The following is a 16,714-nucleotide window of genomic DNA, read 5'->3' as shown; positions in this document are numbered from 1 at the left end:
TAGCATATCCGCTATGTGTAAACATGCCCATAGAGGAATTTCACCTTAAAAATATTTGTATAAAAAAAAAAAAGACATAGTTGGCCAGCAGGCAATAGACATGAATCCAAAGTGTTTGTAGTACTACCGTCATCCATGCATAATACATCTGTTCAAAACTAACTTCTCAGATACTCTTCAGCGATGCCATTCCTACAGCTCTCTTCACATTTGCATTTGAGTTTCCATTGTCCTGCTCCATCATGGAAGCAGTAAAACTAAATCCTTTTAATAATAATAATAAAAAACTTTATTTGTATAGCGCCAACATATTCTGCAGCGCTTACATAGACAGGGGGAATACAGAAAGACAAAAGTACAAAAATTACAGAACCACGGTTACATAGTAATCAGTTGATGGAAACAATAGGGGTGAGGGTCCTGCTCCAACGAGCTTACATACTACAAGTAATGGGGTGATACAGAAGGTAAAGGGGCTGGAGATGTTCACGGTATGGTGAGGTGGAGAGTGAGGGATGCTATACACAGACAATGGTCAGACATTTAGACGTGTGACGGCAGAATCGGTATGACTGCAGGAGCGGTTTATGATGACTAGCAGGGATTGCAGTCAATAGATAGAGAGCAGATCCATACTGTGATGGAACCGAACCGTCCAGGACGGACCTTATTGACTATAATTGGGTCTACGTGGTTTTAATTATGCCCCTAGGCATTTTCCTGGGCGAAATAGCACAATAATTTTGGGAGGGATCTCCTTTGAGGGCCCTGAATTAATCTTCCGATGCAGATGTGAACAGAGCCTTAGATGAAATTCTAAACAGGTTATAAAAAAATTTTCTTGCGACAAAAACTGTTCAACAAGTCTTGTACCATATTTACAATGTGTTTTTAGGCACTTTTGGACAGTTTTTCTGACTCCTCCAGAAAAGGGTTGTGGCCTAAATTGTGCCAAAAAGTACGGCAAAACTTTTGGCACAATTTTTGGCATAAGCTAAACCAACTAATAGGTGATATAAACTTGGCAGCCTCAAAATTCAACATATTTACCAATCCAGCATGAATTGCTTTGATGCATCTGGCGCATTTTAAGACTGTCTGTGTTAGTTTGCACTGTCTCTTAGGGGCCTTTAAAATTACTGATAAATCGTTCAGATTCCTGCATACAGCGAGAATCTGCACAATCGTTGTTCAGTCTAAATGCATGCAGAGACTGAACGATGAATGATAATTCGTTCTCTTATCGTTTGTTGTTCAGTTTATGCAGGCATAAAAACTGAACAACAATTGGCCCATGTAAACAGGCAGTCGTTCATCTAAAACTGACTGCCAATTTACTGTGAATGGAGGTGGGCGGGAACAATCCCTGGCTTGCTCCGCCTCCATTCACTAAGCAATGATCATTGTTGTGTAAAAGCACAGGAACGATCATTGCTGGGACGGTCTGTCGGGAATCTGCACCAGATAGGCCATCCCATGTAAAAGGGTCTTTAGAAAGTATTAGTATATGTGCCCCAATGACTGTAGAAGCTGTTGTTTTATTGCTAAAACCATGCAGAATTGTCCACACGTGCTACTGTATGTGTTTCAACCACAAACAAAGTTATTCATTAGTTAGAAATTAGCCTGATGATGACTTCAGTTTGTGATCAAAGCATGTTTTTATACTATAACCTGTTTGGATTTTCATATGATGAGTGACAGCGCTCAAAAGAGAAGTGTGTGTTGTATTCTGTGTGTGATACATTATGAAAATCAGACCACAGACCTGCTGTCATATACCAGATATTTACTATGAAGTTGTGCCAAGTACAACTCACGAAGTTGAGTGACGTTCTAACTAAGCTAATATATCCGCTGTCTGATTATACTAAATGAAAGATGTGATGTTCATCAATGTGTCTTTTTTTTCCAATGCTTTCAAAAGTAATGTTTGGCAAAGAATGCATAAATATAGTCAATGTTAATGTCCTATATGCTGAAACAACAATGGGCTTTAAAATCCTTACCTATATTTAGCCTATTTTGTAGTGTTGCTGCTTAATACATCCCAGAATTGTGTTTGCCTTTTTTGTTATTGCATCACACTGTTGACTCATGTTCAGTCTGTGATCTATTAGTATACCTGTCTTTTTCACATGCTGATGTTTAGCTCAATTCCTCCCATTTTGTATGTGCCCTTTTCTTTATTTTTGCCCAGAAGTAGGACTTTGCATTTCTCCGTGTGAAATACCATTCTGTTAGTCGCCGCCTTGTTCAAGTTTGCTCAGATCTTTTTGAATACTCTCTCTCTTCCCTAGTGTTAGCTATCCCTCCTAACTTTGTGTTGTCCGCAAACTTGATCAGTTTCCCCTCAATTCCCTGCTCTAGAATAATGCCTCTGCTCCCTCATATTTATATATATATATATATATATATATATATATATATATATATATATATATATCCTGAAATATATTAGTCAACCAGTAGCAAAATTCAAAACAGTCTCCTCTTCTCTATGCAAATTCCTTGGTCCGTATGGTTCAGGGCATAAACGGCTGATCAGAAGGAATTCTTACAGTTAGCACTTCATGACCCAAGTGCTGTGCATAGCACTGTGTGTATTGAGAATTTGATAGGTTTAATTAGCGCACTGACTGTAATGACTATGCACAGAACTACAGCTGATAACATTTGCAGGATTGTTCAGAGGGAGTGATTTACAGCCTGTGATCCTTGCAACTTTTTACATTTGGTCATGCAACACAGCAAAGGCCTTGACAGTTGAAGCAGATATCAATGTCATTGCCTGGGTAACTTAGCATACAGCCGTGTGAAGCTGTATGTGTTAGATTCTCACCTTCTCGTTGACGTTCTTCTATTACAGAATGATCAAACTAAGCATTTTAGCTTGTGGAATATGAATACAGTTAGTGGACTTGGAGTTTTCTTCTTATAAAACAAACAAATTAATGACTATCTTTAATGACTATCTTATGACATATGGCTGGAATATGCCATAACTTACTGATCGGTGGAGACATGATTGTTGCGAAACTCACTAATCCCCAGAAAAAAAGGATCAGCAGCATTCTCTCTGCACATGGCACATTGCCACTTCCAATAGGCACTGGGCAGGGAGCAAGCACTACTTCTAGCAATCTTAAAAGTTATCAGTAAGCTTTACATTCTGCACAATTGTGTTCCATCTCCTGCTCTTCTAATTGCTTTTATGTCACTCTTTCCAGCTTATGAAGACAAATTGTGTACTCAGATGAGTGGTGATCACTTTTCCCACCTTTTCCTGAGGAAGATGGGGGGGGGGGGGGGGGGGGAGAGAGACATAGGTAAAGTGACCCTCCGTGCCTGGACAAACAAAGATGTCGGTACCAGCTTTTCTAACTACCTGATGGACACTGTGTATTGGTATGCTTTGGTGGTCTATATGACAGCTGATCTGACTGATCTGACTAATAATGCATACTAATACACAGTGTGCATCTGGTAGTCAGAGAACTTGTACGACCATCTTTGTTTCTCCAGGATGGACAGTTGCGTTAAGAAACTCCAGTAAGCTGTTGAAATTAGAGGCAGAGGGTGTGGGCTAATCCGTAAAGTGCACTCATTCTTTCACTCTTTTTTCCCTTCCTATAGTTGGCCATAGGTACAAGATTTTGTCAAGATATGCAGAAAATCTGATAGCTTTGAAGATGACCTTACTGTCCTTCAACATCTCCTATTAGGAGAACATGTGACAACACAGATGTCTGCTGGCCACTTATCTCCCTACATAGGAATACCATGCCCATTTACCCAAGCCATATGGTTGTGTTTATTTTGAATTGAGGAAGATACGTATCTATCAGCTTAATGATCACCAACAGTCCACTGAAGTTTCACCAGATCACTGACAGAAATTGCTGTGAATACCCATATACCATAGTAGTGTTGATTCGCATCAGTGGTATCATATACTACAGCCTTTGTCCACACAATATGATGTGCTCCCACAATTGTAACAATATAGTGTCATGCATCTCCATGTTGTTAATGGAGGTACACTAATACAATGGGTGGAAAACCTTTTTGGTACACTATACCCAAAATAGCTGATTATCTCTTTTGAAAAACTTTCTGAAATGCTGGAGTTCCAATAAATATGAACCCAGAAATAATGTAAAAGAAAGAACCTCCATTACAGCATCAATCACAGGACCCCAATTACCATCACCTGCCAAAGGATCCCTTTTACAATACCAGTAACCAAAATTTCCAAAGATGATAGCCAAATCTGTCAGAAGTGTGTGCCACAGCCTGCGAGACATAACTCGCTTCCTACACACCACCGAGTGACCATCACACCTGCAAGCTTTCTTTACAGAGACAGCAAGTTGTATGGATCTAATGTTTTGTGGCAGGTGAGTCCGTAGCCTTGACATGTCAGGCACGACATCTTCACTATGTGAATCATCCCATGAGGGGGCGGCCCCTTTCATGTTGGACAGCCAGACAGTTGAAGAGCTGGGACATAGCCATATGTTGGGGCTTAGTTGTCCTGCTTTCTTATTGCAGATCATTGGGCATGCCAAGGGTTAGGAGGAATAGACGGCTCTCTAGGACACTTTTGAAGAAGGTACGATCTAAGATCAAAGGAGAGGAAGATATTATGGAAGTAACTGCCTTTTTGATAATTCTATATATCTTATCTTTCACATTTCTTTTTTTTTTAAATAAGCAAAATCTGATGTTAAAGTTGACTTTCTCTTATTTCAACATTGATGGCCCACAGTATAGTCACAAATCAATGCTTATCCCGTGACTGTTCTGTTAGCTTCACCCAGAACTGAAGAAGCCAGTTTGAGTTACAGATTTGGCCCCTCAATGTTCATTTAGACATAGGGCAAAATCTCACCTCCATGATTCCTTGGCTGAATTACTCACCTGTAAATTGGGGTTTACATAGTTTTAGTTAGTTACATGTATTTAGTTAGTTTATACAAATTAGCTTTAGTCCAGCAGAGCTAAGGCATAAACTAATCTTCCATATGACCAATAGATTTTAATTGCCTTATGTTACTATAAAATGGTGCTTTGTAAAGACAACCCCCTTTAATGAGGCAGGATCCTTGACCTTGTATGATACGGCTGTACCAAGTCCTCCAGAGAACTTTCAGTGGAAGACACTTTTCTATAATGTTCATTGGTCCTAGTAGGACTTTAGGACTGGGCTTGTTTTGAGAGGTTAACACCTTCGAGCTTATCATAGTCATGGCAGTTATGTTGCTGAGAAAATATTAGCTTCCTCTTCCCAATAACACCTGGGGGTTCAAGCAGCGAAACCCAACAAAGATCTGACTAATTGATCTGAGGAAGGGTTATCCAGATTCTATAGACTCCTTAAGAAATGCTATTTTTTTTTCCATTTTTAAAGTCAAATTCAATATCAGTTGTAACTGGAATTCCCGAATAAAATTGACATTACTTAGAGTAACATGAATCATCTACAGTGGAATACTAAAGTTTGCTTTGATCCTAATGTAAATGAGTTGAATCATAATTTTGTGTCCGTTCTCCACAGAGTTGCAGACGTCTGGGCTGTATGAGTAAAGAATAACTTTCTTAAAATCAATCTTCAAAATCATTCCAGGACAGGACAAGTCAGACAACTTTGTTTTGCAAGAGGTCACCTGTCGCTTTCCTGGTTCTTTATCAAAAGACACTAAAGTAGATTTCAAGTATTTAATTTACCAAAAATGTCCCTGGATACTAGTGTCCTACTCATGAAAGAGTATAAAGACACATAAAACTGTCTGTACATACCATCCACTGTGCATGAAAAGAATTACAAGTGCATGTGTGTTTGTTCTCAGTCTGCATTCTCTCATTCCTAGCATGGAAAAGCCCTAAGACAGGCTCCACTCCGCTGGCACTAAGGAGCTGGGAGGTGTGGCAAGGAAGCATTTTAAAGGAGGCAGTATTTGGGGAAGACAGACCCTGGCATAGTGTTCACCACCAAGGCAAGGTTATCACAAAGCAATTTGCTCTGACACTGTTGAAGAGACTTGCAGAAAGTGCTACTTTTATCACTAAGGTGCCAGGCATTTCATACTTGACTTCGAAAAAAAAAAAATCAAGACTGGCAACTAATTAGAAAAGTTGGATCGTGAGAGAAGTCATGGTATTGTCAGAGTAAGGAAAAAAGGAGAAAAAACAAAGATCTGGGATTGCTGCAAAAATGGTGTTGGATCTGATAGCCTGCATCCAGGAGCCCGAGCGCCCATCCGACACAGAGTTACACAGGATAAAAGACAAGTGACATGTAGCCTATGAACAGGAACCACAAGAAGAGGAGATTATGTTCCTTATAGTAACTCTTTACTGGACATTATTTTTATTTACTGGCTTACATTATACCAAAGGAATAGAACAATGGGACTGCCAGGAAAGCTATTACCCAAGTAACAACCCGCCTACTTGTAACGGTGAGTATGTCATTACCAAATGTAGTTTATCAATATTGGTATTACGAAAAAGGGAGAATTGGTTTAAAATGATTGGCTATGCTATGAGCATGTACTGTATTGATATTAGCCATAATGTATTACTTCTGGTGTTGCAGGTTACAGCATGTAAGTTCCATTAGATCACGTTGCTGAAATCAGAGTTTGCATTACAGGTGCAATGCTAGGAAAAGGAAATGACGTTATAAAAATGGCTAATAAAGCAATGTACACAATAACCATGTCAATAAGGTTACTGTTTTCACATCTCCAGCAGGGGTTCCGTTTTCCTGCTCAGTTATCTCCTGGCCGAATTGATCCGTCTTATGATGGAACCCAACAGCTCTGAACGGACCCCATTGACGATAATTGGGTCCATTTAGTTTCCACTTAACTGCCCTACATTTTAATACAGAGAGACTGCAATTGAGAAAGAAAAAACAAAACTGTGAGGAGTACAGCAGCTGCCGTGTTAAAAACCAATGCAGCATCCTATAACTGCAGAAGTGTGAACAAGATTCTAGTAAGATTCCTGATTACTTCAGTGTAACATCAGGTAAAGGACTGCAGCATCCATAATGCACCAAAAATGCTAGTTGTAAACTTACATAAGGCTAGGAATTTGTTATACCTGATTAATAAGGCTACGACACCCTTTGAACATCACCTAAATTAAGTGATTACATCAACAGGTACTTTGCCCGTCGCCCAGCCCAAAAAATACGATTAATATATATACATATATAAAGATAGCAAAGGCTCAGCTCTAGTAACCTCTAAACAGTGCAGCCACCATATAATAGTCAAATATCAGTTCTACACAGTGATAGTAATTACAGTGCAGTTACCTCCAGTGATCAAACGTGACATCATCTCTGATTGGTGTCATCCACTTTCTCTTTTCTTCTCTATTCGGTCCAGACAGCCATGATGATTTCCTATATCTATGACTCATCTGCGCACACTTTCCATCCTGCCACTACCCTTAATGCCACTCACAGTGTCTCCCACAGTAAAAGTGACCCCTTTTGTGCCCCATAAAATAATGATGCTCGCACATAGTAATAATTAACCCATATTGACCACCACAAGAAATAATGCCTGCTTTATACCCTCACACTAATAACACTTCTTTATGCCCCACATAGAAATAATTATTTTCTGTGTTCCTTCCAGTTATATTACCCATTTTGTGCTACAGTAATAATACCCCCCGTACTCACAGAGTAATAGGGGTCTCTCTGTGCCCCTTCAAGGGGATTTACAAGTTTTTTTTTTTAAATTTCTGCTCCGCATGTATAAAAATAATAAACAATTGTATAGTCACCTCTCCCAGCGGCCCACAGAAACTCCAATCTCTCCGCAAAGCCTGTATTGATAGGCTACAGTTAGCCTTTTAATGGGATGTCACAGGCTGTTGCAGCCAATCACAGATGTCAGCACTTGAATACTAGGAGGTCTATGATTGGCTGTAGCAGCCTGTGATGTCCTGTACACAGGCTGACTGCAGGCTGTCAATACAGCATCATAGTTGTGGCCTGAGTATGCGGCACTGTAGTCGCGTATGTGACTGTTTATTATTTTTATACATGGGAGTCAAGATTTTTTTTAAAATTTAACTTTGAGAACCCCTTTAAAGACGTAATACCCCCTGTGTCCATTTAACGTAATAAAGGCTCCCTATGCCCCTTTAAAAAGGTACTCCTGGACTCTTATCTATTTCATTGATGACCTATTGGTCATCAGTAGATGATTGTTGGATGCTCGCCCCTTGGATCCCCATCAGTCATCTGATTCCATGGGCTGCTGTCACTGCAGTCAGGAAGTAGAAAGCACTGACCGTAGTGCAGCGGCCCCTATTGGTATTTCAGGCGCAATACCAACCCGGGCCGCTGCACTGTGGTCTGCACTTTTTGCTGCTCAGGTCCCTGCCAATCAGTTAATTCATGGTCCTGCTGTCAGTCATCAATAGCAAAAGTAAAAAAGTCCTGGAATATGCCTTGTGCCCCTTTAGAGTAATAGAACCCATCTGTACCACTTTAATGCTAGAGGCCCCCATTTTCCCCTTTAAGGTAATAGAGCCCGCTGCTCCCCTATAAATAGAGCCCCCGTGACTCTACAGTGTAACAGAACCCCCCTGTGTCCTTACCCCCCCTTCAAAAAACAGCCTTTAATGTCTCCCCTTTGCCCTCCGGCCAAATAATTAGTGCGCAGTAGCATCTGGTTCATACACATTCACATGCTACTTGTTGCTCGACTCCTCCGGCTGCAACGCTACATATTTTCGCTGCCCGCAGCTTGGTTCAGTCAGAGGGGACTGCCTCTTTCATGTTTGACAGACAGTTGAAGGGCTGGGACATAGCCATATGTTGTCGCTTGAGGCCCTTTTACACGTAACAATTGTCGGGCAAACAATGCCCAACACTCATTCCCGTGTACCCTCGCCCCCGTGCTGTTACACAGGAGCGAGTATCGCTTGATCGCTCACAGTGCAGTCAGAATGGGCGGCTGGAGGAGAGTTCTCTCCCCGCTCTCCTCTCTCCATTCACTGTGGGCAGCGGCCATTTAGTACTGAATGGCTGCTGTTTACACTGAATGATCGTCGTTCAGGTGTTAAGCATGCTCAAGGCTGCCTCCACATGGGCGGATCCGAATTGCGGAATCCCGAGTGGGTGTCCGCCTCCGGGGTCCACAGCAAATACCCTCCGGGTTCCGCAGCAAATACCCTCCATAGCATGCTATGGTAAAGTGAAACTTCATGCACACAAGCAGAGACCAATTGCGGTTTCCGCTCACGGATATAAAAATCGCAGCATGCTCTATTTTCCTGCGGTGTTCGCGCGGACGGCTTCCATTGAAGTTGTCCTGCTTTCTTATTGCAGATCATTGGGCATGACAAGGGTTAGAAGGAATAGATGGCTCTCCAGGGCTCCTTTGAGGCAGGTACAATCTAAGATCAAAGGAGAGGAAGATATTATGGAAGTAACTGCTTTTTATCATTCTGTATATCTTATCTTACACATTTCTATTTCTTTTTCTTTTAAATAAACAAAATCTGATGTGAAACGTGGCTTTCTGTTATTTGGACAGCTATGGCCCACAGTGTAATCACATATCATTGTTCATCCTCTAGCACAGCAATTTCCAAACTGTGCTCCGCAGAGCCCTTGGGGCTCTGCGAGCGACAGTCAGGGTCTCCGACCAAGGGTCTCCAAGGTGAGCAGCCAACGACACTGATCCTGGTACACACTCTGACGTCAGTGTGCACCTGGGATCCTCCTTTCCTCCTCAGTTCCTCAGGAGAGGACTCAGGGAGGAAGCGTTCCGGCCGCACACACTGCTGTCAGTGTGTACCGGGGATCAGCGCTAGGCAGAGGAAGAGCAGCGCTGACTGAAAGGAGGAGGTAAGTATATGGGTTGGGGGGCTATTATTACTGGGGCTACTGTGGGGTTAATATTACTGAGGGGGCTAATATGAATGTGGCTACTGTGGGGTTAATATTACTGAGGGGGTTAATATTAGTTTGGCTTCCGTGGGGTAATATTACTGAGGGGGTTAATATTACTGTGGCTACTGTTGGGTTAATATTACTGAGGGGGTTAATATTATTACTGTGGGGTTAATATTACTGAGGGGTTAATATTATTACTGTGGCTACTGTGGGGTTAATATTATGAGGCCACTGTGGGGTTCACTATTACTACTGAGAACACCGAGGGGGTCACTATTGCTGCTGAGGCCACTGTGGGGGTTACTATTACTACTGGGGCCACTGTGGGGGTCGCTATTACTACTGGGGCCACTGTGGGGGTCGTTATTACTACTGGGGCCACTGTGGGGGTCACTATTACTACTGGGGCCACTTTGGGGTCTCTATTACTATTTGGTCCACTGTGGGAGTCACTATTACTACTGAGGCCGCAATAGGGGTCACTATTACTACTGGGGCCACTGTGGGGGACACTATTCCTACTGGGGCCACTGTGGGGGTCGCTATTACTACTGGGGCCACTGTTGGGTCACTATTACTACTGGGGCCACTGTGGGGTCACTATTACTACTGGGGCCACTGTGAGGGACACTATTACTACTGAGGCCAATATGAGGGATGCTAACACTACTGGGGTCCCTGTGGAGATAGCTATTACTACTGGGGTCACCAATACAGGTGATCACTATTACTACCCGGGGCGGATTTGCTGTGGAGTGCAGCAAAGTGGATGAGATTTTGAAAGTTTCATCCATACGCTGTGGAAAAAATCTGCACAAAACCCGTGCGGATACTGACATGTAGTGCGGAATTTAATTCCGCAGTATGTTAATTTAAATATAATGTATATCAATTTTCCATCCAGTGCTCCAACATTATTCAGTTTTTTATATTAATTTTTTTAAACGGCCCTGTCCTTTTACTAATGACAGAGGTAAAAATTATATGTCGTGATAAGCCATGCCCCTAACCCCTCCCCTGACCACACCTTGGGGCTCCATGAGAAACGTTTGCTTCAAAAAGGGATCCATAGCTGAAAAAGTTTGGGAACCACTGCTCTAGCGGTTCTAATAGCTACACTCAGAACTGAAGAATCCAGCTTGTGTTACAGATTTGGCCCCACAATCTTCATTTAGGCATAGGGCAAAATGTACCAAATGTAGTTAATTAGTATTGTTATTAAGTCAAATGGAAAGTGATTGGAAAATGATTGGCTATGCTATGAGCATGTACTGTATTAATATAAGAGTTAGTAATTATCAATTACTTAATGTAGTGTTGCCTCAGCTCAGCAGGTTACACTATGCAAGTTCCCTAAGATCACATGTTGCTGAAATCAGGGTTTGTATAAGGATCGCACTACAGTTGCAGTTAACTATTGCACTACCATATTTTCTAATACACATGTGACTGTTGTGTATCAGAGTTTAGCACTTCCAGGATTAAACTGAATTACAACATGTACAGTTTGTCATTGTGCATGTTGTTATTTGTCAATTTTGTGTAATTTGTCACCATGAAAAGTGATAATTAATAGGACACCTTGCAAGATACCCTGTTTCTGCATTGATTACTAATAAAATGTGGTCTGATTATCATCTACGTTACAATGATGCAAAACACAATCTTACTAAATTAATAACACACAAAGAGTTTTACCATTCATGTCTTTAAGGCTGGGTTCACACAGGGCGGATTTGCCGTGGAAATTCCGTCCGGAATTTTGCTGCAGCAAATCCGCCAGCGCCTTCTAACCCCGGGATTAGCCAGCCATGTGAAAGAGATTTGTCAGAAATCTCGTCCACACAGGGCGGACAATCTGTCGCTGCAAAGCTGGCAGAAGCCTGCGCTGTGGCGCGGAATCCCCGGCCGCAGCATGTCAAATTTTTTTTCCGTTGCGGCCGCGCTCTTCTCCGTGGGAGCGCCGGCCACAACAGAAAAGCATGTGGCCAAGCTACTCCAAAACCGCAGGTTTTGAAGCAGCGCTTTCCTGGGTGAAATCTCACGTCTTTTCGCTGCGGCCAAACCGCAAGATTTCCGGCAGGATTCTGCCCTGTGGGAACCCAGTCTTATTGAGCATATTGAATAAATAGTGCAGGGAGAAAAAGTAAGTGAACCCTTGATTATAATAACCTATAGATCCTCTTTTTAACAGCAATCACCTCATCAAATGTTTCCTGTAGCTGCATATAAAATTTGCACAACACTGAGGGAATTTGGAACTATTCCACCCTGCTTCAGTTCATTAGTATTTCTGGGATGCTTTGCATGCACAGCCCTCTTCACATCATGCCCCAGCATCTAAATAGGGTTATGGATAGAATTCTGACATGGTCATATGAAAACTCAAATTTTCTTTTTCAACCATGCATTAGTTGATTTACTTGGGCACTTTGGATCCTTCTCTTTTTGCATTACCCTACATCTCTTCAGCCCTTACTTTCTCTTTTAAAATGTTTTGACTCAACTTAAAATTCATTGTTTTCTCAATGATTGCAAGACCTTCAGATGATGAGGCAGCAAAGCTCCCTGCATCACGATTCACAGCAGGGATGAGATTTTGGTGTTGGCTTACAGTATTTTTTTTTCCTCCAAACATAATGTTGTGCATTTGTGCTAGAAGTTCCACTTTTTATCTCATCTGTCCATACAACACTAGTAATTATTAGGAAATTATAGTACCAGTATTTCTGGTGATGCAATGCGCCACACAGCTCTCCTACATGCATGTCACACACACACAGCTTTGCTACATTGCTTTCACATATGAGCTCCACGTGAATTACGAACTTCAGCTGCTCGCTGAGGAGACATGTTCGATCGTAGCTTTCGCATATGAGCTGCACGAGATTTACAAACTTTAGCTGGTGGCTGAGGTGAAATCGTGGCTTGTCACTGTATCATATAAGCTGCATTAGCTTCACAGCGGTGTTGAATCCTCTGTGGTAACATGTTTGCACGACAGCGACGGCTTGTTTCAACACTGGACAACGGTTGACGATTAGATGAAGGCTGGACTGGTGTTGGCGGCATTAGCACTTGAGATGACATAATATAACATTCAGGAGATGTGAAGATAGCGGTGAAGGACTAAGCTTCAATGTTGTTGGTCAATATGCACTGCCAGCTATGCATGTGGACATTTGTGACGTGTGATTTATTGGAGTCTCCACACAGGTGTCCAGCTGTCTCACAACAAGCTACAAACTGCCAGACTGAGTATTGCTCTATCCATAGCGACCGAGGCCACGGGGGGTTTTGGGGGATGTAGTCCATAATCCCTCATTCAGCTCAGAGACCATGTGACTGATCATTACAGGTCCTGTCACCACACGAGCTATGTATGTATAAATTTGTGAGGTGTCGTTTATTGGAGTCTCCACACAGGTATGCAGCAGACTCACAACCAGATACAAACTTCTAGATTAAGTACTGCTGTATCTATAGCAACTGAGGCCGCAGGGGTTTATGGGGGATGTAGTCCGCCCATAATTCCTCATTCAGTGCACAAGGAGGATAAAGGACCTGTGATGTCTTCACCATCATGTGATCAGGGGGCGGGGCTAATAGATGGTAACTGACATTACAGGTTCTGTCAGGCTCTGCATGTAACTCACGCATCCCACACAGACTAACAGAGAAGTAGTCGTTAGCACTTTGATTTTCCCAGAAGCATTCTGGTAGTCTTGGGCAAACCTGAGCTTGTTATCGTAATAGAAGGCCCACTCCTAGGGAGAGCAGCAGCAGACCTAAATTTTCTCCATTTGTAGACGATTTGAGTAAACGTGGATTGATGTGCACCAATATCTGCGGCAATATTTTTGTAGCCCTTTCCGGCTTCATATATTTCTATAATATCTCTATAAAAACGTCTTCTGCAAGCTGTTTGCATTGAGGTATGATTCACACTAACCAATCTCTCTTCTAAAGACCAGATTTGTCAGTAACCAGTCTTTATATGCCTTTATTTAAAGGGCGAATCATCTGGGAAACCCACAATTCCAATCTTATCTACTTAATTTAAATAGCTTTTGCCAATTACATTAGCTCTTTGAGAACTCAGTAAAACAAAGGTAACTTTTTTTACTTGCTTTTTCTCCCTGCATTGTGGATATTTACTCAATGTGCTCAATAAAAGACATGAATGGTGCAACAGCTTGTGTGTAATTAGTTTACTTAGCTTGCATTTGCCTATATATTTATGACTTATATAACTGTCAGACCACATTTTATTAGTAAGTAATGCAGAAATCTCTGTAATTCCTAAGTGTTCACTTACATTTGCCTGAATCTGTACATCTAATGCTTCATGCAGCATATGTAATCCCTTTAGGGGAGAACAATTTTCAAAGATTCAGCATTTTTCATAGTGAACACTGAGCCTAAATCTGGCACTTCCTGGTCTGTGAAGAAAACTTTTCAGCAGTCATATTATTATCCTCACAGGTAGACTTACAATAAAAGATAACACCTCTATATAAACAACACAGGATCCACCATCCACAATAGGTTATGGTAACAGCTGAAGGTGCATTTACACTGCAAAGATGATGGCTCAAAAGATGGCTTTTGAGCGATCATTTTGCATAAACTACTACTTGCCACAAATGCCTATTAGTACCAAGTAGCAGTGTGTGAACCATGGGGCCTTGTAATCAGGAAACAGACCTCCCGCTGTTCCCTGAATACTTTCACTTTGATCTGTAATCAGCGCTCCCCTGGCAGAACACAGCATGCCATCCTGCTTATCAGCTGTTTTGCTGAAGGATGGTTTTCAAGCAGAACTGTAAACTGTTCGGCAGAAAACTGAAAGACGGGCACATTTAAACCCAACGATTATCGCTGAAAAGACGGCTTTAGAGCGAATTTTGAGCGATAATTGTTGTGTCTAAATGAGCCTTTATCCACTCCCCCTCCCTGCACAATAGAACAGTTTTCATTGAAGTCAATGTGTCCTATTCTGTCCATTATGTGAATGGCCCATAAGGCTGCCATAAAGAATTTCTCCAAATGCTTTACATTCTGTTAAATGCAGCTCAGGCAAGAGGGCATAGTAATGTATAGACAACAGAATCAAAAATTCTGCAATCATATATTAAAAACAGACTAGAACAAATTTAAAATGTTTCATTATCTGGTTTTAATTAGTAAAAAGTTGCAACATCTCAGGACAACCCCTTCCTCGTGCGCTAACATAACAAATAGTGATATACAGTTAGGGCCAGAAATATTTGGACAGTAACACAATTTTCGCGAGTTGGGCTCTGCATGCCACCGCATTGGATTTGAAATGAAGCCTCTACAACAGAATTCAAGTGCAGATTGTAACGTTTAATTTAAAGGGTTGAGCAAAAATATTTGATAGAAAATGTAGGAATTGTACACATTTCTTTACAAACACTCCACATTTTAGGAGCTCAAAAGTAATTGGACAAATAAACATAACCCAAACAAAATATTTTTTGGTTCAATATTTTGTTGCGAATCCTTTGGAGGCAATCACTGCCTTAAGTCTGGAACCCATGGACATCACCAAACGCTGGGTTTCCTCCTTCTTAATGCTTTGCCAGGCCTTTACAGCCGCAGCCTTCAGGTCTTGCTTGTTTGTGGGTCTTTCCGTCTGAAGTCTAGATTTGAGCAAGTGAAATGCATGCTCAATTGGGTTAAGATCTGGTGATTGACTTGGCCATTGCAGAATGTTCCACTTTTTTGCACTCATGAACTCCTGGGTAGCTTTGGCTGTATGCCTGGGGTCATTGTCCATCTGTACTGTGAAGCGTCGTCCGATCAACTTTGCAGCATTTGGCTGAATCTGGGCTGAAAGTATATCCCGGTACACTTCAGAATTCATCCGGCTACTCTTGTCTGCTGTTATGTCATCAATAAACACAAGTGACCCAGTGCCATTGAAAGCCATGCATGCCCATGCCATCACGTTGCCTCCACCATGTTTTACAGAGGATGTGGTGTGCCTTGGATCATGTGCCGTTCCCTTTCTTCTCCAAACTTTTTTCTTCCCATCATTCTGGTACAGGTTGATCTTTGTCTCATCTGTCCATAGAATACTTTTCCAGAACTGGGCTGGCTTCTTGAGGTGTTTTTCGGCAAATTTAACTCTGGCCTGTCTATTTTTGGAATTGATGAATGGTTTGCATCTAGATGTGAACCCTTTGTATTTACTTTCATGGAGTCTTCTCTTTACTGCTGACTTAGAGACAGATACACCTACTTCCCTGAGAGTGTTCTGGACTTCAGTTGATGTTGTGAACGGGTTCTTCTTCACCAAAGAAAGTATGCGGCGATCATCCACCACCGTTGTCTTCCGTGGACGCCCAGGCCTTTTTGAGTTCCCAAGCTCACCAGTGAATTCCTTTTTTCTCAGAATGTACCCGACTGTTGATTTTGCTACTCCAAGCATGTCTGCTATCTCTCTGATGGATTTTTTCTTTTTTTTCAGCCTCAGGATGTTCTGCTTCACCTCAATTGAGAGTTCCTTTGACCGCATGTTGTCTGGTCACAGCAACAGCTTCCAAATGCAAACCCACACACCTGGAATCAACCCCAGACCTTTTAACTACTTCATTGATTACAGGTTAACGAGGGAGACGCCTTCTGAGTTAATTGCAGCCCTTAGATTCCATTGTCCAATTACTTTTGGTCCCTTGAAAAAGAGGAGGCTATGCATTACAGAGGTATGATTCCTAAACCCTTTCTCCGATTTGGATGTGGAAACTCTCATAT

General features: G+C 41.8%; 1 protein-coding gene across 1 annotated transcript in view; it reads left to right on the top strand.

Moving 5' to 3' along the window:
• The first annotated feature begins 5,992 nt into the window (after positions 1-5,992).
• The window catches only part of EGF (epidermal growth factor), a 117,290-nt gene continuing 106,568 nt past the window's right edge, over positions 5,993-16,714 (top strand). Inside the window, exon 1 of the mRNA XM_066573831.1 lies at positions 5,993-6,464. Within this exon, the coding sequence (XP_066429928.1) occupies positions 6,338-6,464 (127 nt within the window). The 5' untranslated portion in view covers positions 5,993-6,337. The remainder of the gene's footprint in view (positions 6,465-16,714) is intronic.

Source organism: Eleutherodactylus coqui, chromosome 7 (assembly GCF_035609145.1).
Source record: "Eleutherodactylus coqui strain aEleCoq1 chromosome 7, aEleCoq1.hap1, whole genome shotgun sequence".
Lineage (NCBI taxonomy): Eukaryota > Metazoa > Chordata > Amphibia > Anura > Eleutherodactylidae > Eleutherodactylus > Eleutherodactylus coqui.
This window is presented reverse-complemented; position numbering and strand designations above follow the sequence as displayed.